The following is a 25,920-nucleotide window of genomic DNA, read 5'->3' as shown; positions in this document are numbered from 1 at the left end:
CTGCAAGTGTCAAGATATTTGAGGAGTCTCCATGAGTCTTTGGATATATTTGTATTTGGATTCTGGATTGTATCATAAATGTAAATACCAGTGATAATTTAGTTAATTAGTTAACGACAGACAGCACACGTTAGCTGGTTTACGTCACAGATGAAAATGTGCTGTGAGACAAAGCTAGAGGTAAGGGTAAATGGTCAACTAGATGTTATTTAGACCCCTTGGAACGTGGTTTTTGTGTGTCACTACTCTTAAAATATGACTTGTTATGACTGTTTTGAGAGCTGTTTAAATAAATAAATAAATAAAATAAATGAGCAAAGAATGTTGTATAAAAAAACTATAGTGAGCTACATTGAGTTCTAAAATAATTGGAAAATTATATTATTTTATAAAAATAAGCTTGTTCAAACCTGGCCACAATTGGATCTCTCAGCGAGATTATTGCAAACGTTCTTCAAAATGAAGTTTAAAAGAGAGTTATCTCAAAACTGTGAATCACAGGATTACAGCTTTACTGTGGCCATCTCGGCCTCCAGACCCTGAACCCAATCAGATATCTGTGGCTTCAGCTGGAGTCACCTGACTTCCTTTCCAGGTCTCTGTCTTAAAAAAAAAAAAAAAAAAAGGATTCTCGACCTCTAGAGAGATCCTGGTTATAAAAATGCTGAATAAAAAAGTATCCGTGCACCTTCGTCACAAAAGCAACGAGCCTTGAGAGTTTGTATGGCGGTGTGGGTCTGGGCCGTCTGCCAAGCGCTGCAGAACTTTTTTTTTCAAAATTTATGATCTGTGAGACCTGCTCTTGCCTCAGGGATGTTTTAAGGCCAGCACAAACATCTATGCCATGTAGGCTATATATATTACAGATCAGCTGGTCTGAGGAAAGGATTTTATTTGCAGTATGTGAATGTATACACTCCAAAACGCTAATGGTGGTGGTAATGTTGAATAAAATGAATCTTTTGATCATTTTCGAGCGATTCTCCAGAGGGGTTATCGGTTACACGCTGCCTATATGCGAGATTCCACTGTAACCGATTCTGTCATTAATGACAGGATTTTTCCAAGTTGATGCAGTCAAGCTGTAATTCAGGTATGTTTGAGGTCAAGTCCTAAAAAGTGTGACTCTAGTCTCAAGGATTCCAGACTCAAATCTCCACCTCTGATATGCAGTATAGTCAAAGACCAATATGGTTTTTTTTTTTGTTATTGCATTGATGCACTGCATTTAACCATTGAACGTCCATATGTTGTTCAGAACGTAGGATGTCTTTCTGGTGTGGAAGGTTGCACCTCAGATGATGTGAAGATGGTTGGAAATTTTCGTCTTATGAAAAGAAAGAAAGAACCGTGGCAGAAGCAGTAAGACTGCTGTCTTTCATTCAGTTTCTCTCTCTCTAGCCTTGTTTGGATTAGAGTCTCAACGCTCCTCTTGCGGTCACAGCGTAGGTACTGTCCTAAATGTAGCCTTTGATATTCGCTGTTAGGACCTCCCCATGCGTCTCCCACCTGGAGTTTAACCGTGGATATCAAACACTTCATCTAATCATCAACACTTCCTGTGGGGCCCTGACCCTGTTCCTGTTCTCATGTTCTCTACAGGGATCCCTCCTAGTGTTAGCTGTGTGTATCTAACATTTTATCTCACTGTGAAGACCTATCAGGATCTGTTCGTTTCTCCTGGAGTCCTCTGCAAAATCTAATAAACGGCCTCATTAATGTTTGGGGTCTTTGTGGAATGGTGATGCTGTTAATGGGGGGTTTTGTACTCTTCTGTGATGGTCTTTGTAATAAAAACACCCGCAGTGCAATATCTGCTGTGTCCTGCTTCACAGGACAGCTCTCATTTGGTTTATTTCTTGATGTTTATAGAACAAGCTTGATTCCTTTTCATAAGCCTGTAATGTTTTTTTTTTGTTCTGGTGTGCTCGGCAAACCTGGTCATCCATTTTGGCATTGCTATGCAATTCCCATCATGCATCTCACCCACATCTCACAGACTTTACTGTCAGACTGCAATTGACTATGGGAGCTTGAGGAAAGGTAAAATGGAAATGGCTGCATGCACCATCTTTCGTGTTGAAGTTTAATAGATGTGAAAAATGGTATTGACGCTCTGATATTATCAGACCCAGTGTATCTGCGCATCTGGGAAATGTGTGCTCTCTCTCTCACACACTTTGGATGGCTAATGAGCAGAATCATGATCTTCAGTGATTTAATTTCTTTCACCATTACTTTCCCTTGAACTCCTCTCTCTCATCTCATAAAGTTTGATTGAGAGATAGAGAGACAGAGAGAGAAGGAAAGTGAGAGCGAGAGAGTGAGAGAGGGAGGGAGGGAGGTAGGGAGGGAGAGAGTGAACATTGTCAATGCTGGAGATCTGACACGTTCTCATGGGGTTTTTTATCGGCTGGGAAGATTCTGCAGCTCACCTGGCACCCCCCCCCCCCCCCATTCCCCACAGGCCCCCCCCAGGTGGAGATCACCCTGATCCCTTGGCAGCCCAAACCTTATAGCCATGGTCCCGTAGAGGGGAAGATCCTCCCATGATCTCCCTCATACCTCTAAAACAGTGCATTTCTTCAGCTGCAGCCTAGGCACTCGGTGCAGACATGCCCAATGAGCTTAACCTGCAGACACCGTCATCTCACAGCGCCATGGCAACAGCGTCCCCCGCTGTGAGCACAAACAGGCCGGTGTGCATGAGATGGGGGGGGGGAGGTTATTGCTCTGGAGTGGGGATTGTGATTGATGGGCTGTCTGTGAAACCAGGTTAAGGTGATGCTGGGATGCTTGTGCGGGCGATTTGTCGATCTGTCAATAGGAGATTTCTGAGCTAGAATTTTGTATTATATTTAATAGCACCTCTTGTCTTTGCCTCACCACCGCTGTGACTTGTGGGTCTAAAATGAGCAAAGCGCTGTTTTTGCTTTGTTCTGTTTCGTCCAAAAGCCGAGCATGTCTGGTGAGCTGGACGCTGGATGGAGAGTTTCATATATAGCTTTGGTTTCAGTGATTATGGTGTGCTGTACGTGATCTTCCCTTGACCTTGGTTCTGCAACGTAGCGGACCTCAATTTGGCTGTTTTTTTTTTTTCCCTCTAAAAAATGAATAACTAAATAAATGGGTGCAGTTTTGTGTGCAAACCAGAGGTTCAGAGCTGTAGCTGCTCACATAGCCCCCCCCCCCACCCCCCACGTTATGGATTCCTATCGTCTGCTGTACAATAAGAGATGCTGAGCTGTATCCTCAACCCCGCCCCCCACATATAAATACACCCCCCCCCTTTTTATTTTAGGGATTCCAGCTGTTGCATTAAAAATGTCCTCCTTCTGTTGGGAAGCCGCATGCACCACGGCAGCTACCAACCGGCGGCTGTGTTAACGAGCCGCAAGACGAGCGAAGGATGGACGCGCTGCTGCAGCAGCTAGCACGAGGGGGAGGGTGGCGAGGGGGTGGCGAGGGGGGGTGGGGGGGGCGTTGCCATGGTGACGCTCCGCACACGATCTCCGCGCAGCCGTGTTTGTTTTGTTTTAACGGCCGCTCGCTCGCTCGCTCTCGCACCATCGATCCCGCCGGGCAGCGGACGCGGTGTGGCCGTGAGCTGTGAGCTGTGTGATTGGCTCGGGGAAAGGGCCAATTAAGACACAGCCGCTCCACTGCCGATGAAGATGAGTGTTTATTAATGGGGTTATGGTTAAATGCGATGGAATATGCTGCTGTGTTACTGTTGTTATGTACAGTACAGTACTTAACTCTGATTTTAATATTATTGGACGGGCTGAGGTTCTTTTCTCATCATAAACTTTAAACGCACTGTCATCATAATCAAAGGGATTCATTGTTCTATATTAATATTCATGATGTTCCGAAATCTTTTTTCAGTATGACGAGATAAATATTACAAGCGATTAAACCAGGATACTGCGCGTGTTATGAATATTTTTAGCTTCAAATGAGCGTGGTTCATAAAACGCGGTGTGCTTTATAAAGATGATGATCTCATATCTCCATTAAATTTGAGTGTGTTTTGCATGCGTCTTTGATTTACCGGGGATATTCTCGTTGAGATAGAAGTGTACACAGCATGCAGTACAACACAGCGAGGTACAATAAATACAACAACCATGAAACAGAGTGAGTCTTAATGGATTTCGACATCTGAGGAACACCGTGAGAACACGGTCAGCTCCTGCCGTTTGTTGTTAATGCAGTGGACATGATTTATATGATTGACTCCAGTCCTCTTTCCAGCTGTGACCATAATTCAATCTGTTCCCTTGACAACACCCCTACACAGAACCCCCCCCCCCCATCCCCTCTTAGTCCTAATTCATAGACGCCCAAACCCTCCCCAGCCCATTACTCACACTCTGGGGTCAGATCCCTTGTTCCTTGTGGCCTGATAGGTAAAACATGTTCGGTCACATTGTACTGTACGTGCCGTGCACTCATGATTTATGACTAATGCTTACTGGCCATGACAATCTCTATTTATTTCTTTCTTTATTTTTGGTTGTGCACTTTAATTTCGCTTGAAGTGGAATTATTATTATTATTATTATTATTATTTTATTATAAAATAAGCAGTTATCGCTATCATTCTGAAGTTATTGCATGAATAGAAGAAAATAAGTGGATGCATATCCATGGCCGCAGCTGTGAATTTCATGACAAAATATATTGCGTGTGTCTCAGTGTCCCATGTGTCCCCCGCTATCTGCAGCCCTGTGTATGACCCCCCCCCCTCTCTGAATGGTCTCTCCCACAGACCCGGAGTCCCAGAGGAAGCGCACTGTGCAGAACGTCCTGGACCTCAGGCAGAACCTGGAAGATACCATGTCCAGTCTGCGGGGGGCGCAGCTCAGCCACAGGTGAGATGCGTGGTGAGCTCCTGGTTTCAGGTACCAGGTTCACTTGGGTTTCTGATTAGCTGGCGCCATGGACACCAATGACAGGAAGTGTTCCTGTTTTTGTTTTTGGTTAAGCTGTAAATTCCAGATTTTCTTCCTGCCCCCCCCCCCCCCCCATTACGTTTTGAACCCAATCTTGTGGCCTTATGTAATGGAGGGGTGTCCATGCCTCACAGCTCCCTGATGTAATGGGGGTTTTTGGAACAGGGCCAGGGGGTGGGTTTACAGCCTGTAGTAACTGAAATTTGTAGCTGGGTTGTTTTGCTGCTTAGCCTGGGGCAGCTGGTTGCTCTTCCCTGCACAAACACCTGATTGCAGCTTTCACGATAGGCTCCTGGCAGATACAGATTTACTTTGTGTGTTTTGAGCTTTTCTTTTGTGACATAATGCTTTTGATTCCCCCTCTGTGCGCGTGTGCATGCCTGTGTGCGCGTGTGTGTGTGTGTGTGTGTCGCCAGGCCAGCTGCACATCCCTGCTTTTGTTGCACTGATGGGCCTGTTTGCAGGGTCCCCATAGAGACGTGCTATAGGCGTCTGCTGTATACACAGTGCAGGCTTTATGCAGTAAATGCAGAGCGACTTGGGCTTGATTTCCAGCCATTGTTTATGCTGTGGTACCATTTCCACCTCTTGTTCTGGCTCTCTGCTCATTTTCACTCAAGCAGTACTCCGCATAAAAGAACATAGTGTGTCCTTTCAATCGTTCTGCTGGGCCAATAGTAGAATTATTACTAACCATCTGAGGGGTAGTTTTTTCCAATGTTTTCTAATTCAGTGTTCTAGAACTCCATTGTTTTCAATTACCAGTGGTGATTGTTACATCAGCATTAGAATGTTCAGTTAAACTACATTCTAATCACATATTTGTGATGTCGCACCTTAAATGGTTTAAAACCGCTGACAATTTCCTGCCTCTGCAGTCACCTGCAGTGGATGGAGGCTGACAGGTGGAAGAATTAGCTCTGCCAGTAGTGACTTCGGTATCTGCCCTTATCCTGATGTTAGGCCCCCGGTAAAATCTAACCACAGTCAGAGTCTTTCTGGACAGAAGATTTCTAAAGAGCGCTTGTCTGGGTAAATCAGTGGTGTAGGGATACGGAAATGGGCTTGAAGCTCTCTGGTTGCCGGTGTCCTCCTTCACGAGCGCACTGCCATTGTGGAAATGCCCTGACCCTGACTCACTGTAGTACATATCCAACTGCTGAAGCTGGAACTATTCAACCGATCTAGAAAGTTCTATTTAGGAGCATCTGCTATGTGAGAAAAGGATGTAGTGAATTACAGTGTCTGTCACCTGACATGTAGAACATGTGGAATTCGCTCACCGTCCTCCTTATGATGCTGTGCATTTCACAGCAATGCTAAAGTCACCGTATCTCAATGGTTGCGCTGGAAAATTAATAAGGTCATTGTGAAAATCAGGTCACTGTTGGGGTTTTTGTAAAACACGGGGCTGTTGAACAGATTTGACCTGATTCAGGTAACGGCAATAAATAGGGGGAGGATAAGGAGACTAAATCTCTGAAAATCATACATTGCTGCTGTTAATTATTGTTATTTGCAACTCGCTATGTAGGAGTACATTAAATTCTCCCTAATTAATTTGGTTGATATTAATATAATTACATAATGGAATATTGAGCAGCTATACATTACACTGTCAAATTACAGCCCAAAAGTATATTAAAACTTATTTAGTATGTTTAATGCATGGTGTGAGTGCATGTAAAAAAATTATGTATTTTTTAGCACTGAAACACCAAGAAATGTGATTGGGTGCTGGCTACCATGTGACACAGTCGCTGAATCATCAGGACCAATGAAAAGGCTTCTTCCCCCCTGCAGTGTATCTGTGGTTTGTTGAAGTCAGCGAGTCAGTAATGTGCAACAGATCTGGGGGGCCCATGAAGCCTTACTCTCCCAATGCTTTGACTCGAAGTCCATAGTACTGCTTGTGTTCAGAGCTGGGGTTTGCCTGAGTCTGAATAGCCTATTCAGAAATGCGTAGATAATGTGTATATAGATTTTTTTCTTTCCAAAATGGCGCAATGATATTCACAAGAAGAGATAAGTGGGGAAAAGTGAACACTAAGTGGAAAATGAGACGACAGCAATTTGTTTGGCGCGCAATAAAACATCAGTTTTACTGCGTTTCTCCACACAATAACAAATAAATGTATTAAATATTAGTGCAGGATGGACAGATCTCTCCCCCCCCCCCCCAAATCCCGTGTGAGAAGTTTGTCTGCCCCTTCCTTACTGACAGACAGGCTTCAGACACACACAGTGTTTTCTCTGCTTCTTCAGAGATGCACAAACACCAGAAAGCATAGACAAGAAATGTCAGCAACTGTAACGGCAGAACCGCAGCCAGACCAACAGGACGGCATCTGGCTGCGCTTGTGGTATTGACGGGGGGTGGGGTGGGGGGGGAGAACAAATATTTATTCAAGGCCTTTGGAACCCGGGGCCTGCATCATGAAGCAGTGTTAGCTGGATAACTCGGTAAAACACAGAGCAGCTCTTTTTGCTTCAGTCCATGTGCCAGATTTGAGCCAATTCAATCCATGCAGGTGTGCTCTCTGTTGAAGGAGCACAGTGTGTGTGTCAATAAGAAGCAAGACTAGAATGCTGTAAATCTATAAATCGATTATGCTTGCACATAAATGGGTCGCAAGTGGCAGGGGTCTCCAAGCTTTGAATTTCCCGTTTCATGCAGGTCTAAAATGGGTCATGTGACCCAGATATGTTCTCTGTACTGCAAGTTTGACACATTTTTGTACAGTATCCATGTTTTGTCTCTGTATAATGGGCGAGACAATAAATCTTCATTTTGTAAAATTACAGTCCTTGTAATGGAAAGAAAATCTAATTAAGGAAATTGCTAAAATATGAGGAAGTCATTTTGGGAAAATTTACTTGGCATTGTTTATTGGGAAAGGTTATTATCCCAGTGTTAGCCTAGTACAGATATGGCACCAGTGAATTATTCTATTAGTTGTAATCTCCATCTATTAATGGTAAAATTGGCTTCTCCCTCCTCACTTGTATATGCGCATGGGCAGGGCTTCCATTATTCGCTTGGGTTGCCACATCTGCTTATGTAATCACCAGACTCAGCAGAAGAGCCCAGCCGTGGGGTGCCAGAGCAGCAAGCCCTAAACCACAAAACCAGCCAGCATGCCCTGCTTTCTCTAACCAGCCAGCCCTGCTTTCTCTAAAACTTTCCACTTCAAATCCACATTCACTGACTTTTTTTTTTCCCTCCTCTTCAGTCCCTAGATCCTCGTACCCTGCGTTGAATATTACCAACAAGATTTTATGTTGCTGTATTTATTTTCCCTGTAATACCCTGGTTACTTAGCATTGATAACAGTATATGAAATGTAAACTATGAGTTTACGGTATAAAGCTAGATATTTGCTCATATGGATAGTTGTTTTTGTATCATTTTGGTTTTAGTGCATGTTTAAATTGGTTCATACTTTTTAATGTGCAATGAAGCACATTTGAGATGCTTAGAGAAGTTTCTGATGACTTTGGCAGTTTTTCTAATGGCTGGTAATGGGGCATTTGAGGACTCCTGGTCTAAAGCAGGAAAACAGACTTAGAAGCAGCAGCTTGTGCAGAGATGAGTCTAGACTAGTCTGTGCCTCCAGATGCTGTGATGATTTTTTTTTAAACTGGAATGATTTTTTTTATACTTAAGTCGGCTACAGTGAATGCAGGATAAGATTAGAAGACTACATTACATTTATTTGGCAGACGTTTTTTTCCAAAGCAAAAGTGCATTTCATGGTCATAGACGACTACAAAACACAGGTTCAATAAGATACAATACTTATTTTGTACAGCTATTTCTAGCCAAGAACACACTTTAGTTCACACAGTGAACACTATTCTGACCTAGCCTCTGCCAAGCCAAATAGACAGAAGAACAAGCTACAATATGAGGACAAATACAAATTACCAAAAAGTGCTGGAATCGGGGTACATTTAATGAGGGTTATGAAAGGGAGGGTATTTAAAGTGAAATATACAGAGTGGTGGCAGTTAGTCCAGGTATAGTCTGAAGAGATGAGTCTTCAGACCACGGCGGAAGATGGGTAGTGAGGGAGACGTTCGAAGAGGGACAGGGAGTTCGTTCCACCACTGGGGAGCTAGGGTGGAGAAGCTGTGTGATCCCTTTACTCGGGGGGGTGCAAGGTGCCCTGCCGCTGCAGAGCGGAGTGGTCGATCAGGCGTATAGAATCGGATCGCGTCCTGCAAGTAGAATTGTGGCCATTTTATGCGTACGCGTGCACGTCTTCGTGAATTCAGCCGAGCTCTTCGATCAAGGGCTCATCAAGGACGGAAAAGTAAGCCCGCGGTGGCTGGGTCATCCCCTGCTCATTACTGGATGGGATGTATGCGCGATAGAAAAGGGCTCTGTGATGTGTGTGCGTTCGTCCCCCCCTGTTTAGTTAACCTCTCTCCCTGAAGAACCGCTCCTGTCACCCACCCTTTACTGAGCGCGCTCAGATGTGTGTGATTCTGTCCTAGCCGGGAGCGGTGGATTTGGCGGATGATATTCGCCGTATTTGCTCAGTAGCCGTTCCGTGGTGTCGTATGAAGTCATGCGATCCGTCTGGTCCATCGCTTTGTTTGAGTCACATGCGCGGACCGCACGGTCACATGGGTAAATATACCCCGCGCTCGTGGTAATAATTCTTGGCCTCTGGCAAGCGGCAGCTTCCTGCTGGTGCAGTTAAAGGTTCATGATCGTCCTCTGTGGCCGTTAGGCACGATGGAAACACGTTAAGAGGACAACAGCCAGTGACAGGCGTGCGGATGTCTGTGCGCGTGTGTGTTTCTGATTTGTGTCTGTGCGTGCGGTGTGTGTGCGCGTGCGTGCATGCATGTGTCCACCTGTGTGTGCGCGTAGCGTACTTTAGCGGTTTGGGAACTGGGTCTGCAGCTCTGGGGTTGCAGGTTTGATTCCCAGGCAGGGATCTGCCATTATATCATTGAGCTTAAACTGCTTAAACTGAACTGCTTGAGTGACGATCTCGCTGTGTGACTGGGCTCTGTGTGAACAATGTCAGCTGTGTAAGTTTCTCTGGATAAGAGCGTCTGCTGTAAGGCCCCTCTCCCTCTCTCTCCCCCTCTCTCTCCCTCTTTCACCCTCTCTCTCTCTCTCGTTGCCCGTGGCGATGTCTTTTTCCCCGCCCAGCTGCATGGAGACGGGCGTGTGCTACGACAGCGACGAGACCAACGCGCGCAGCGTCTCCAGCACGTCCAACCGCTCGTCGCCGCTCTCCTGGCGCTACGGCCAATCCAGTCCGCGCCTGCAGGCGGGCGACGCCCCCTCCTCCACCGGCGGCGGTTACCACGGCGGCCAGGGCCCCGCCCAGTACGCGTCCCGCACCATGCCCGCCCGGAACCCCTCCCGCCTCGGCCACGCCTCCCGGGGCCAGCTCATCGAGGGCCCGGACGCCGACGACCCCGACCTCAAGTCCGGTTACCTTAGCGACAGCGACCTTGTCAGCAAGAGCCTGAACGAGGACGACGACCTGGGGAACGGGTGAGGACTCTCGCTCCGACCCCTCCCTAAAATTCCGCAAGCAACACCCCACGTCCTGCACGCAACACCCCATGCCCCGCAAACAGCACCCCCACACCCCACTACCGTCACCTCACACAGGTCATATAACTCCGCTCATTAAGAAGCGTGAAGCGTTACATGTGAAGTGCATGCAGAAATTAAACTTGCCTTCATCTTTCAGACTAGCGTTTATTGATGTCAACAAAAAAGAGATCGGCCATTGATATCATTTGCCTAAAAGCTTAGTTTATGCTTGTGCTCGTGACCTCCTGTAAAGCATTGTCACATGTTACCCTTCTGAGTAAGCACCGCAGTTTCAATTTTATTACTTTCGACTTGCAGGGACTTGGAGTGTTTTTGTGTGATTGTGTGTAAAGTAAATCTAATCTACTGATCTGGCAAGATCCAGCAAGTCCTTTCCACACACAGCGTTTATATTGATTAGATGTCAATCAAATCACAAGAGTATCATATTATTCATTGTCCATGCTCGGCTTTTCTTTTGTTGCATGGAAGCCTATCCTGCAGTGTATTAAAAAAAAATAAAAAATTCAGAGCAGTTAAGATAATGACGTAAGCGCTGCCTTGGCGCATTGGGGTTGGGGGTTTGAGTCCAGAGTTCAGGTTTGTTCGCTCTTCTGCGAAGCTGATTCAGCTGCTTTCTCCTTCTGCAGAAGAGTGCGGTATGTAAATCGCTGCTGCTTCGCTTTTGATGCTATCAGCTCTATCCTCTGCGCCAGCACCATCCCGTTCAATCCCATTTAAATCCCTGTGAAATGGGTTCTGGGGGAGAGATGACTGTGCAGATCAGCAGGTTTTAAGCGTTTGATGGGAGCTCTCTGTTGGGACCGAGAGAACTTCGAGTGCCCGGACCTGAATGTTTATCGTTGTTAAACTGCGTGCAGGGTTTTAAAGGCTCACGAAAGCGTGCTGTTCTGCAGCTGAGGATCCGGATAAGGCAGACGAAAGAGAAATCTGGAGAGACGGTTTTTATCTTGGGGTTCTTGGCAGTTTCATGAACATCCACGTGACGTTGGTATCACCTCACTTTTTATTACTTTTCTTAAGTTCCTTAAAATTTATTTGATTGGTGTGTCACCCCTTTGCAAATCTCCCCATTAGAGAACTGGTAGAGTTGTCTGGCAAGCTGCGATACTCTGTGAAACTGGAAACTGTTAAAAGAAAAAAACACTTTAAAGCATAACTGATCACAGTGTGGTATTAATTGCAAGTTTCATGAGGTCCCCTGTGGAGCTGACAAGATCAGAGGCAGCTGCAGTCCCCCTCGTGGAGCTGAGTTTCTGGTCAACTCGTGTGGCTGTGCGTTAGGCCCTCTGGTGGAGCTCTGTTTCTGGTCCCTTGTGGAGCTGTGCATTAGGCCCCCTGGTGGAGCTTTGTTTCTGGTCCCTTGTGGAGCTGTGCATTAGGCCCCCTGGTGGAGCTCTGTTTCTGGTCCCTTGTGGAGCTGTGTGTTAGCCCCCCTCGTGGAGCTCCGTTTCTGGTCCCTTGTGGAGCTGTGGCGCAAGTCACGGAAATTAGCTTTGGGGCCCCTCGTTGAGCTGTGCCGCAGGGCTTGTTTAGCCACCACTGCTTAATTAGTACATTATCCAGCCAGGTTTTTGAGATTTGCTCCCCTAATTTCCCTGTTCAGTTCCTGCTTCTGGCATGGTTTGCAGTCATGGTCATTGCATTAAAGGGGGAGGGAGAGGAGTACCTTAATTAACAGTAATATCAGGCAATGATCGGTTGTAAATTCTTTTGCAGTAGCCGTTTATTAGTGCCTTAATGCTGAAATAGTCCTGAATACTGAGGGTTGCACCACTGCAGAGAAGCTTGGGCAAGACGAGGGAAATGTTTTGTTTTGTTTTTTTCTGGAAAGACTGCCGCTATTTTTGTCTCTCTTCACACCTTTGTGGACCCCGCCCTTCAGCGCTCGATAATAGCCCTGACCAGCAGGCCCTGTTCTGGGCTGAGAGATGGAGGAGTCCAGGCTGGAGCACCTGAGCTGGAGGCCCTCCCCTCCCCATCTACTGTAGCAGGGCTGCCAGACTATGAGCTGTAGGGAGAGAGTGAGAGAGAGAGTGCAGAGAGAGAGGGAGGGACTGAGAAAGAGACAGGAGAGCAGAGTGAGAGAACAAGAGAGAGACAGAAGCAGAGTGCGAGAGAGAGAACCAGAGTGCCAGAGAGCGAGTGGTAGAGAGAGAGAGTGCAGAGAGTGCAGAGAGAGAGGAAAGCAGAGAGACAGAGAGAAGCAGAGTGCAAGAGAGAGAGAGACAAGCAGAGAGCGCGAGAGCACATTCGGCTGACCTGCAGGGGGCTGCTTACGGGATTAGGAGGGGCGAGCGGTGGCGCTGGTCCCGGTCCAGGCCGTTCACACCCCTGCAGTATGGGCCGCTGAGATGCACCAAAGCGGGTTAAATCGACCGCGATGCGCGGTCTTCCACTGTGCCTGCTCTGACACACAGACCTCTCTGCCAGCAGAGTCACTGGAAATCTGACCTCTAACACACGCCATTCTTTACTTTACCACAAATAACCCGTTCTACAGAAGAGAAGTCACCTTTTTATTTTGTGCAGCAATGATGTGCCCCGTTGTCCGCTAGCCAGAAGTAGGTTAGCTAGGACACCGCGACATGATTTCAGATTCTGTTGTGCTTAACTTGTATTGGTGTTCCGCTGCCAAGTATCTATGCATGGAAGTTAATGATGTCACATGTAGATTCTCTGTAGATGAAGGTGCATTTTGGAAGCCAGGACAGGTGACTGTAGTTCATGCTGCGCAGATGGTTGTTGCTTGCTCTTATCCTTCGCTGTTGTCTCTGTGCGTCTCAGGCCATCCTCAGCAGTAGGACGTACTCGGTGGGTTTCGGGGAAAGAATAAAGGCGGCATGTTCCATTATGGTATGGAGACAGTGGGGACTCCCACATCCCCCACTGTCACCATCCCCCCCCCCCCCCCCATGTCACCTCGTGGCTTTCTCCCCGCTGCACTACCTCACATCTGGCTTTGATTACAGTCACAGAATCGGCCAACTTCTGGCTTACCAGGATAGAAAGTAATCAGCAACCCAAGGATCCTCACACTATAGCTTACACCAGTGAGAACCAACCCTATTCCTGGTTATCTACCATCCTGTAGGTTTCATTTCAACCCTAATTTTGCACACCTGACTCTACCAATTAGGCGCTCAATGAGATCTCTTGCTATTGAAAGAGGTGCACTGTGTTATGGTTATGGAGTGAGAACCTATGGTACAGTAGATCTCCTGGGACAGGGTTGGTTAACACTAGCATACACTATTAGTATGGGTGTGTGTGTATGGTGAATGAACACTTGCATGTCAAACCTGGGCCTGGCATATCAAGTCCACTTTGCGTCCGGTTGCATCCGTTTAGAATTTTGTAGTGTCCAGAGAAGGGCGGGGCCTCCATCAGTGGTCCAGTTCTGCAGGGCAGGGTTGTCACGGCAACAGCATCCAGAGCAGAAGCTCAGAACAGCCTGCTGTGCATCACCTGACTGCAGGTCATTCGTCAAAAGAATTTTTGATCCTGATCCCACTTAGAACATCAATCCATTCAAAATGTCATTCTCTCAAAATATCAGACAATTGATTTTTTTTTTTGATCGTTTCAACTTCCCCCATCTTGAAAATGTCATTGTGCAACATTTTTATTATTGTGCAGACATGCAGTGCCTGTTTGTCTGTGCAAAGCTGTGTCAATGTGTCTAGTACAGTAACTGAATTAAGCATTAACTGAATTAATTTATGAAGTGTATTAAGTTAAGGGGGTCATCGTTTTACTGAAATAACTTGACCTAGTTTCATGTGTGCAACTCACCCCCGTTGGTTCGTTGGGTGCCTTTTAAAAAACCAAAGGTTGGTTATTAAGTCCAGTGCTTACCATGCAAAACAATAGGCTCAGCATTGCATTTAAGTAACTCTATCCCACAAATGCACAAAGCAGAATCTGCCTTTAGGTCTGTTTCGTTATTCATTTGCGCATTCGATTGGACGGTTGTGCGCAATGATAACGAGCTAACCCACGAAACGGGGAGCAGTCCACACACACCCCGCGCTCCTCATTCTCACTGATGCACAGTGACGTTTCAGAGAGATGATAATCTGTGAGCTCTCCCTCTCCCTCTCGCTCTGCATCGCCATGGAAACGCGCCGCGAGGGTAACGGAGGAAATGGGTGCCATTTTTTTTTTCCCAGTGCCTTTAACCTTCATGCTTCAGGCTTGTTTAGTTTTTTTCTTCTTTTTTTTCCTGACAGCATTTCAAATGGTACGGTTGTAACAGAACCAGCAGAGAGAGAGAGGAAAGCCGCAGAGCTTCACTTAGGAGAGACGGTCTCTTGAATAGAAATGAGAGGCGGAATGCTGATTAAATGGGAAAACGAGCTGCAAATCTGGGATAAGGGTCTCGCGTGCATCCGCAGCTCGACCGCAAGCCAGAGATCCTGCCGTATTATTATTGATTCAGCTCTGCACTTATTCTTACTGTTTTCTTTGTCCCTGAATAGAGGTTTTCAGTAGAGCTGCTGTACTATTCGTACATTACATTACAGGCATTTAGCAGGCGCTCTTATCCAGAGCGGCTTGCACGTCTTTTTGCATAGCAGCTCATATACTGACGCAATGCAGGTTAAGTACCTTGCTCAAGGGTACAACGGCAGTGTCCTACCCGGGAATCGAACCTGTGACCTTTCGGTTACAAGCCCAGTTCCTTACCCACTGTGCTACTACGCTGCCGCCCTATTCTTCCCGTCTCTGTTGTCTCTGAATGCAGGTTTTCAGTGGGGCCGGTATTTTATGCCGTTTTGTCCCTTCCGTGACGTGGCGGACGCCCAGTCATTCCGGTTCCCATGAGGCCGAGCGGGTCGGGGTCTGTCAGGGTGTGTTTAGCGGTTTCGCGCTAATGTCCCCCTCCTTCAGTTCTGACAGTGAAATGACTCCTGAAGACTGTGGAGAACCGTAGTCAAACCGCATTGCTCAGTATGAAGAAGGCTCTTCCACTGCAGGCCGTCTTTGCATTTGGGGGGGGGGGGGGGATTTCGGATTGTGTTGCACATTGTGCATTTTCGCTGACAGGCGGACTTATTCAGGGTGACGTGCCTGCTCACATTTGCTTTTCATTTATAGCCGCGTGTTTCTATGGTCGTCTGCGTTTTGGCGAAATGTGCCGTTGCCTGTGTGCGGTGCGCTGTCTGCACTAGCCTGTTGCGTGTAGAGGGGGGTGTTCAGTGTCCCGTACGCGGTGCGGTGTTTGTTCACCCCCGTTTGGGAGTGGTACGTTCCGTTCCGTTCCCAGGTGCAGTGTTGTATAAGACCCCCACGGGTGTACCACTGAGTCCGATCTCCTGAGGTGTGAATGCTGGCGCGTGTTGCCGAGCGTAGGCGTGCCACTGAATCTGATGCCCTGTGGTGTAAATGCTGCTGTGCGGTGGGGAGTCTGGTCAGTGGGGTTTCGGTTCTGTAGGTGGATCATGTGACTGCGGTAGTCTGGCCTGTTTTGGTTCTGTAGGTGGGTCATGTGACTGCGGTAGTCTGGCCTGTTTTGGTTCTGTAGGTGGGTCATGTGACTGCGGTAGTCTGGCCTGTTTTGGTTCTGTAGGTGGGTCATGTGACTGCAGTAGTCTGGCCTGTTTCGGTTCTGTAGGTGGGTCATGTGACTGCAGTAGTCTGGCCTCTTTTGGGTCTGTAGGTGGGTCATGTGACTGCAGTAGTCTGGCCTGTTTCGGTTCTGTAGGTGGGTCATGTGACTGCAGTAGTCTGGCCTGTTTTGGTTCTGTAGGTGGGTCATGTGACTGCAGTAGTCTGGTCTGTAGGTGGGACGTGACTGCAGTAGTCTGGCCATGTTTCGGTTCTGTAGGTGGGTCATGTGACTGCAGTAGTCTGGCCTGTTTCGGTTTGTAGGTTGGTCATGTGATGCAGAGGGAGCCCAGCTGTGGGGCAGATAGCTTGGGCCGCTTCACACTGTCACAGTGCCTGGAGATGTTGCCATGGCAACCTCCTCTCCTGAGCCATGGTGCAGCTGTGTGTGTGTGTGTGTGTGTGTGTGTGTACATGTGGGTGTCTTTATGTGTGTGTGTGTGTGTATATGTGCTTGTGCATGTGGGTGTGTTTGTGTGTGCGTGCGTGTGTATATGTGGGTGTGTTTATGTGCGCGAATGTTTGTATGTGCTTGTGCATGTGGATGTGTTTGTGTGTGCGTATGTTGTGTGCACACGGACGTTTGTATGCATGTGCATGAGTCCTGTTATGTCCCAGCTTTTCCGTGTGACACGCATACCGCTGAATTTAATTTTAGCGCATGATGGGGTGATTTGGCCCGATTCCCCTCCCCTTCCCACTGCATTCAAAGACAGCGGGAAGACCTTCAGAAACATGTCTGATCCTTAATGTTATTTTTGGCCTTCGATCGAGTGCTGCTCTATCTCTGATCTTCTTTTTTTTTTTTTTCTCCCTGTAATTGATTCCTACTGGCATGAACCTGATGGCACTCCTGATAGTATTTCCAATGTAAAATAATGCACTGAGGGCACGATGACAAAATGTCTGCGACTGCGCATTCCATTGATATTCAATTCAAGATGGCCGGTTATTTTGACAAGGTAGACAGGACACAATCAGCAGCGAAATGCGTTACCATGAAGCAGATGTGCGCTATAACGGTCCATTCTGCTAGTATAATACCATTCCAAATGACCTCCAGCGTGCTTCTAAATCTAATGGCATATGAAAGCAAAACGGCTGTTGATTTCACTGCATAATTGGAGAGCAATAACATCTTAAAATAAAATATAAAAATATGGTCTCAGTGCCTAGATTTAGTCTATTTCTAACCATGCACGTTTCCATGGCAACGGTGGCAAAGCATGCTGGGCAATCAGAATAGCAACCCCACCCCTCCCCCAAGGAGTGAATTGGTAGTTGTGAAGGAAGAACATGGTTAGCATGTTGGTCAGGAGGCGGGCAGTATTTCCTTGTTCTTCAGGCACCTGAATGTTTGTACAGGTTGGGTTAAGCTTCGATTGAGAGGCCATCCTGTTGTCAAACAGATTTGGGCATAATCGGTTTGAATTTATCAAGTGCGAGAGGTCATGCAAGCCGATTCTGTGTTTCAGTTCCCGTTGACCAATAAGAAAGTGGCTTCGTGTATGACGTTTTGTCCGCTGTGCTTTCTGACTGTGACATCATCGGATCTGGTCGGGAGCCCATATAGTCGATGCTATCATCTGACCTGTTTTCACAATCTCAGCCTCTCTCATCCTGACATCGTAACCCGTGAGGAAATCGTATAAAATGTACGCCCGTCCCAACAGGATGTCCAGGGAGTCTGTTTCCCATTACTGTCTCTAAGCTGTGCCGTGTGTACAAAATATCATTGTGAATATTTTGCAAGAACACTTGCCATTTCCTTGTGGTGCAGTGAAAACGTGTTCAGTAGGCCGACTTCTAAGATGGGTCACAGGAATTAATATTACTGCACTATACTGACTGGATACAAAGATGAATAGAATCCATTTCTAACATTATGCTATTCAACTTTTTTTTAGATGATTTAAGCCGATCCTTTGAACTTAACAGTACAGCTGTAATTTTCTGGAATGTAAATTACTCAGCATAATTAAAATCTTAAATAACTCAAAAGAGAGAAGTCATTCAGTCAGAAAAAATTATACTTCTAAAGAGGAGAATGTACCTAAATTATGCCGTCGTTTAAAGCGTTTTATTTCCGGTCTTTGTCAGTGTTTCTGCTTTATGGGTTGGCACACGTTCATACGCTGCGAAGATGAAACTGAAGTGTGCCGTAAATTCAGTTTTACAGATTTGCGATATGTCTTCAGCTAGCCGAAGAATCAAGGATCGCGGTGTTTGGCACAAAGGAAACGGCGCCCTCTTATCTCTTATCGCTCGTCTTCTCTTCTCAGCGCGACAGCGAGGGCGTCCGTGTCTCCGTTCGCTCGGTCACACCGTCTGCGCAGAAACAGGCTATAAATCACTCCGAACGCAAACTCAGGGCCGTGGCTGTCCTTCCCATAAGAGCGCTGCGCGGACGGGAACGGACAGTCTTAGCCTGAGGCTGTCTGGTCTTATCCCAAAAGGGGCCGGGGTGCACGTAGCTTCTTTTTTGTTTTAGCGCAGAGCTACAAAACCCCAGTGGGCTAATTAACTAATCATGGTCTTCAATCAAGACCTTGATGAGTAGAATGGGAGTGGGGGGTGGTTGAAATGTACAGACTCCGAAATCTGCAGCCTGCTAGAACGGGTCTGGGGACATGCCTTAATTTTTTAAAATAACAGCTATAAAGTGATAATTTCTGGTTAATTCTACATTACATTACATTACATTACAGGCATTTAGCAGACGCTCTTATCCAGAGCGACTTACACAACTTTTACATAGCACTTTACATTGTATCCATTTATACAGCTGGATATATACTGAAGCAATGCAGGTTAAGTACCTTGCTCAAGGGTACAACGGCAGTGTCCTTATCCGGGATTCGAACCTGAGACCTTTCGGTTACAAGCGCAGTTCCTTACCCACTGTGCCACACTCCGTCCTTATTCTAAAGCGAAAATGCTTCAGATTACCGATCATTGTATCCCAATCACAACATGAACTCCCCATCTTTATTACATGAAATACTTTTTCTCGTCTCGCTATATTATTGTGGTGGGGAGGGGGCGGGGGGGGGGGGGGGGGGGTCAGATGAGCAGGTCCCGCCAGTGACCCCGCTGTTTAAATTTAAAAGCCCTGCTGTGATTCGCTAACGCTCGTGCACTGTGTCAGCACACTTGGGCCGGATCTGAGGCTTGTGACTTGCTCTCCCCTCAGGGCTGTAAATCCCTCCCAATCAGCAGAAGCCTTTCAGCGATTATTAACCCATCAAATGCCCCCCCCCCCCCCCCCATCTCACAGCAGGCTGCCCCGGGGGCAGAACATGGCGGTGTGGGGGACGACCCTCATTGGGCAGGAGCTCTGGGCCGTTAATTTGCCTGATAATGCAAAGGCCAAAAAAAAAAAAAAGTCAGTTTCCCCTGTTCATTAAGCAGTGTCTTTTGCTCTGAGCTTAGTGTGCTCCAGCTTTCCTTATTTTATTTTGGGTCAGTCCCAGTGAAGTTGTCCGGGTAGGACTGGGTCAGTCCCAGTGAAGTTGTCTGGGTAAGGAGTCCTTTACCAATGTACAGGCAACAGTCTGAGAGGATATTTAACTGAATGTGGTGATAGTTGTTTGTGAAAGGGAGGCTTTTGCCCTCAGCTTACTGCAACGTGGCTTGATGCTTACATGACTACGTTATTGTCTGTCGAGTGGGGATTTTTTGCGGTGTTGTGAAGGAATTCTCTTGCAAGCAGGGACCACCCGTGCAATCATTTCTAAATGTGCTTGTGGCCATTGAGAGAACATTCCTGGTATTGCGGTCAAAATATGTTCTATGTTAGAATAGACTTTGTTGAGAAGTTTATAACTGACTAAGGCAGTGGGTGAGGGTGGGAGTTTAGATACATCTCTGACTTGGAACCAGTGCTGCACTGGACTCCAGTTCCCAGGTGTCCCTTTGTTTAACTGTCACATCACAGTTTCCAAAAACTCCCAAGTGCCCAGCGGTGATGCGATCAAGCCCTACCGCTCACATCAAGCCTTCACAGGGAGCATTGGGGCTGAAGGCTCAGCCAGGATCTCTCATTGGCTCAGACATTTTAAGCGTGCCTTCCCATTGGTCAAGAAGGAATTCACCCTCTCCCAAGCCATGGTTTGGGGTGCTGTTTCACAGTGACATCACTGACTTTTTTATCAAAGACCAGAGACAGCTGCAGTGTGTAAGCATGCTGGCAGTCCGTACGGACCTCCAGTGCATGTTTACACAACCTCCCAGCTGTGTGTGTGTGAGTGTGTGTTTGTGCGTGCGCCAGAGATGTGACTCACACCTGGGTTTCGGCCACCATGTTGTCTGTTCCCTCACAGCAAGCAAGACAAATTTTCCTGGGGTCTTATTGCCCTCTATCATGGTTCTGTAGCTCTCAGGCTGGTTCTGTAACTGAGTCCAGTTCTGTGTGGTTTTTCTGCCTCTGCAAACCCAGTAACACATTCAGGATGAAAAAGATATGAAAAAGAACTGGGGAGATGATGATGATGATGATGACGGTAATGTTGACCCACCCTTGAAAACCCCCCACTTCCTGGTTTCATGCCAGAAACGCTGCTTTCCTTGCACTTCTGGTTTCTCGGTTCACAGTGAAAGGGCATCACATGCAATGTTTTGCACCTAAGAACCACCCCCATTCCCCCCAACTCCATAACTGCCCAGCTTGGAGAGGGGTGTGTATAGAGCAAATGTACTCCCCTCAGCCTGTGCCTTTCTGTGCCTCTGCAGACTCCTTGCACCACCTGCTGGAGGAATAATGCAATTGCACTTTCCAGTTGGTACTCCTGCATCTACAGGAGAATTGACAGATATCACATTACGTGGTGTTACAGCAGCATCTGGCAGACATTCTTATCCAGAGCCACTTGCACAGCTTATATTTTTACTTACAAAGAAGTGTTAATGGAGTGCAGTTGGGTGGCTTACTCAGTTTATTTGCCTGACCTAATCGCACATAGTCTAGTACAGCACAGCCATAATCACTTAGACACCAGATATCGCAGAGTCCTGTTTGCGGCTGTTTGTGAATGTGTGTTCGAGAGAGAGCACCCGCATTTCACTATCTCAGGTACATTGACAGACTCTCCCACACACATACACAAGTGCACACATGCACACGCAAACACGCGCACAAATACTCACACATGTAAATGTGCCTATGCATGCACAGACGTACATGCCCTTATGCACAGACACACACAAACGCACGCAGACGCGCTCTCATACACACACACGCACTCACACACACACATACATACAAACTCACACACTTAGACACTCTCTCACACACACACACGAACACACACACACGCATACATACAAACTCACTCACACTCAGACACTCTCTCTCACACACACACACACACACACACACACACACAAACACACACCTCGTACGGCTGTGTTGCAGTGGTTGTGTAAATAAATCACTCCTGTGCTCTCACCTTCTCTTGTACCTCCTGAGGAGGAGGAGTTTTAAAAAAACAAATACATTTATACTTTCCGTCTTCCTACGCTGGGGTGAGAGATTTCTCTCGACTGACTTCGTCTCGTATGTGGTAAATCTGTCAGGAGCCGTCTGTTACTTTTTATTATCAGTCGTTCCACCGCGCTGAAAAATGAAGTGTTTTATCCTTAGCATCATTTATTATGAGAATGTGCTTTTAATGATCCGACGATGGATCGCCGTGCGATGTCTCGCCGAACGAACCCCACAGTAAGACTCCCACATGAAAGCTGGCTTTTTTTTTATGGCTGTGCGTTAGGGTCATTTATTTAAAAAGGCCCATTTAATAATGTGAGAGTTAATTTCCTCTTGTGCGTTCAGCTCCTCACGGATCATCTCTAATAAAGCGTTTTTTCCTCGTCCTGCCAGCAGGGGGCCTCGTATGCGACAGGACCGCGATTAAACCGCACAGCGCTGGAGGGTCATTTAGGCTGGGATGAGGGGGGGTACAGAACTGAACAATCTCCATTCTCCTTAAAGGTCTCCCGTCCCTTTCTTATAGTGTCTTTATTTAGGGTAGGTCAGAGGCCGCTGTGTAGAGCATCGGTAATGTTTTTGTGTATAATGAGACGGATAATGAGCTTGTGGAAGACGCCATTGCAGTTTTCCTTGTTGGCTTTATGTGGGTGATTTTTTAAAATCTACGGCTACCGCGCAGAAAGCGGGGAGGCAGCGTGCCTGTGTGAACTAAACTGTGTTCTTGGCTAAAATAGCTGCACAAAATAAGTATTGTACCTTACTGAACCTGTGTTTAGCAGTTGTCTATGACCATGAAATGCACTTTTTGTACGTCGCTTTGGATAAAAGCGTCTGCCAAATAAATGTAATGTAATGTAATGCGGGCTCTCTTGTTTTCTGTGGAAATCGGGTCTCTTTGAGGGCCCGGGTTCGCTCTTCTTCTCCTGTTTCTCTGCTGCGTTTCATTTGGTTTGGTTTTTAATTTTCCCCCTGAACTCGCAATCAGGAACCCACTGCATAAAATTTGAATAATGAAGTGGATGAAATTTCAGCGGAAGGTCCCATGCACTCGAGCACTCATTTACCCTCTCTCTTCTGTAGGAACACGCACGCGCTCGCGTGCGCACAGACACGCACGCACTCGAGCACTCATTTACCTTCTCTCTTTTATAGACTCGCGCACATACTCGCGCACACACTCGCTCACATACATTGACTACCAAACGTAGTAATGGATTCTTATCAAGAGTGACTTACACAGCTTATTTCTACTTTTTAAAAAAAGTGTGTGGATGGCTTATTCACTTTTTCACCAGTTGTAATTGCTCATACAATCTTTGTGCAGCACAGCCGTGATCAATGGGACTGCCTAAACCAGTTATCTCGCATGCGGACATAACTGCTTACTCTTTATAGCTTGTTTTTGGCTTGTGAGACTTAAAGTTAAAACAGTAAATCTGAAGGTGATTATGTTTTGGCATAAGAGATCCTTTAAAACCATATGAATGTAATTGCCTGTTTTAAATTTCATTGTGTCCTGAAAGGCATGCACTTGCTCACTTGCTCACCCTCACACACACACACACGCGCGCGCGCGCGCGCACACACACATACACACGCACACACACAGAAAATGGTTACAATCACCCATGATGTGAATTCTAATCTAATGGTCTTATCTGGGTTTGATAAAGTTATTAGTGTAATGAGAAATGTCAGACTGCTATTTTCATACATGTTGTATATCTGTTAGATTTCTCTACTGGGTAGTTTACAGTCATGGTTTAAGCCGTTTGCAATGGAGGTCCTATTGGTTGTAGCTATGGCAATGTCAGTTGTGGCTTACCTGGTCGTACATAATGGTGAAATGGTTAGCTGGAGCGTTGTAGAGTTTCTCTCCCTCTTTCTCCCTCAGACTCTCTCACTTTGTCTCTCTCCTCCTGCTCCCTCACATAAGTGAAAACAGAATTTTTTCTGAGGCCATTATCAAGCTCAAAAACCCTGATGGCAACCCCATGTTAATCTCCATATTCATTTTCCAATCATTAAAATAATCCATTTTGAAATTTTTTTATATATGAAAGCAGTTGAAGATGTGATTGACCTCTATTAACCTCACCTCATGAGGGTTTCAAATTTATGAAATGGCCCCCAGAAAAGGGTCGTTCTAACGTGTCTTTGCCTGCCTTGTTTTTGCTTTGTCCCTGTGCTAGATAACAATTTAGGCAAACATTTAGTGAGCTGTAAACCAGTTGATTTGCGAAATTGGTCAAACATGGCCGAAGACGTCAGTTAGTGTCTGCTTGTCGTTTATGTGTTTGTCGTTGAACAAAACAGTCGGGGTGAGGCAGGAAAGAGTGAAGTACTGTTTTTTTTTTCTTCCTGTTTGGATAAGGTTAATTTGCATTCTGCCGTTTAGCAGATGCTCCAACGGTCTCTTTAGTTCAGGGCTTTAGAATGACAGCAGGAAGTGACCTCGGTCTTCCTGTTTGACACCCTGGGATATGCGAGGGGTCACGTTGCTGGTGAGCCGTTCATCCATGTAACAGCAAGCAAAGATAATTGTGTTCTCTAAGAAGGTTGTGAGGTCAGGACATATGTTGTTTTTTTTTTGTGAATGGCCAACTTTTTCTTTTTTTAATGACTAAGAATGTCAGGCATTACTGCAGCTTGAAGTCTGGTTTTATTCACAAAGAAACAGCCTTACTCAACATTCATGTGCCAATAATAATAAAATCATTCCTTAGCTGTCCCGTTTTCCTAAGCTGAATAATGGCCTTATGCAGTGAGCCTGATAAAGAATCAAATGTTATTAAAAATGTACATTTCATTCCAACAACCAATCTCTTCAGTTTCATTGATTATTTTTATTTGTACAACACCAGCACCCCTAGATTAGTTTAAGTCAGACTGCTATTTCTGAATGTAAGGATCACTATCACTCAGATATTTTCCAGTTAGATCCATTTGAAAGGAAAGTTAAAGAAAGGAAGTTAAAATGCACATTTACGGTTTGTAATTTTTTTTGCATTTCAGTTGTGCACAGTACTAAAAACGTTCAGTGTAGAAACCCAAGTATGTATTGTGTTTGTATTTTTATACTTTCCTTTCCATCATTTATGTTTGGGAAAACACCAACATGGCTGTTTCAGAGTTTGCAAAGGTCTTCAACAAAGCGGAGAAGTGTCACTCTGTAGTTATACTGTGTACAAAAGTATGTGAGGGTACAGTACTTTGTCATGGCCTTTCAAATATGGAATCCAGTCTCTGAAGGCTGTCCCTGGAGCGCGGTCCAGCACAGACTAATGCAGTATTCGACCAGAGGACAGGCGAGAGAGGATTGTCAGCGTCTGCTGAATTCTTTAGCATGGCCACAGTCGAATATGTGTTGACAGCGGGGTTAGCCTACCGCTCCGTGGACAAACACTGATCGTATTATTGGCTCAAGCACTCTGCACTTCTATTGACCCAGACGCTAGGCGTGCCGGTCCGCGCCGGTACTCTAATTACTGCCAGATAACTCATTTTTTTCTTCCTTCTCGTTCCATCTCCGACTTCACGGGGGATTGTGATTGTTGTTTTTAAGGAGATATAGGGGGTTTGAACTCCAATGAATGGAGTTGTTTATGTTTACTGTGGTGTTTCTAAAGCTCTAAGAGCAAACAGCTGTCAGCGCTGTTTTCTTAAAGCAGCTTATTGTGCACACACACACACACAAAATAAAAAACAGTTTTACAAAATTGTATGTTTAACAGGTACTTAAGGTACTTGCCAATCTGTGCATTTGTTGGTTGAGTATATTGACAGTCAGAGTTACCTGACGCAGGGGTGAATTTACTGATTTGAGACGGCAGTAGTGAACCATGCTAAATAGAGTCTTTGCCCATAATGATGAAAGGATTATAGGACATAAATGTATGTCACTGTGGCAGTGTCAACAATGACATCTGCTAGACCCTTGTTTTTCTCTTGAAAGAGAGAGTTTGTTCACAGTGCATCATTTGCCTTTACATCACCAAAAAAGTCTTTCATTTGAGCAGCGATGTCCTTGACTGGTCCCGCAAATGGGCGGACAGAGTTAATTAAGTTTTGCAAATACTTTTGATGCTTGCGTCTGTGGAGGATAGGTTTGATTCGTCACGCGCTCATTAGATTTGTTGCTGAATCAGAGTTCACTTTAATGTACAAAACATAAAATGGAAACAGGATGTAAAGTAGAGCCAGTGTAATATTACTGGGATTTGCGGACAAGCCGGACGAATAAGTCCGGCGGCGGTCCTTTGTTATGATTTCGAATA

The 25,920-nt window shown here is 46.0% G+C and overlaps 1 protein-coding gene across 6 annotated transcripts in view; it reads left to right on the top strand.

The window, feature by feature from the left end:
* The window catches only part of nav1b (neuron navigator 1b), an 84,574-nt gene that overhangs the window by 11,712 nt on the left and 46,942 nt on the right, over nucleotides 1–25,920 (top strand). For all 6 annotated transcript variants that reach the window (XR_004762050.1, XM_035389062.1, XM_035389061.1 and 3 more), the window contains exons 2-3: nucleotides 4,775–4,877; nucleotides 10,129–10,479. Coding sequence is in view for 5 of the 6 variants with exons in the window: in XM_035389062.1 (XP_035244953.1) it covers nucleotides 4,775–4,877; nucleotides 10,129–10,479 (454 nt within the window). In the remaining variant the exon portion in view is untranslated. The remainder of the gene's footprint in view (nucleotides 1–4,774; nucleotides 4,878–10,128; nucleotides 10,480–25,920) is intronic.

This window comes from Anguilla anguilla, chromosome 13 (assembly GCF_013347855.1).
Source record: "Anguilla anguilla isolate fAngAng1 chromosome 13, fAngAng1.pri, whole genome shotgun sequence".
In the NCBI taxonomy this organism is placed as follows: domain Eukaryota; kingdom Metazoa; phylum Chordata; class Actinopteri; order Anguilliformes; family Anguillidae; genus Anguilla; species Anguilla anguilla.
Note: the sequence above shows the minus strand (reverse complement) of the source record. Positions and strands in the feature narration are given on the sequence as shown.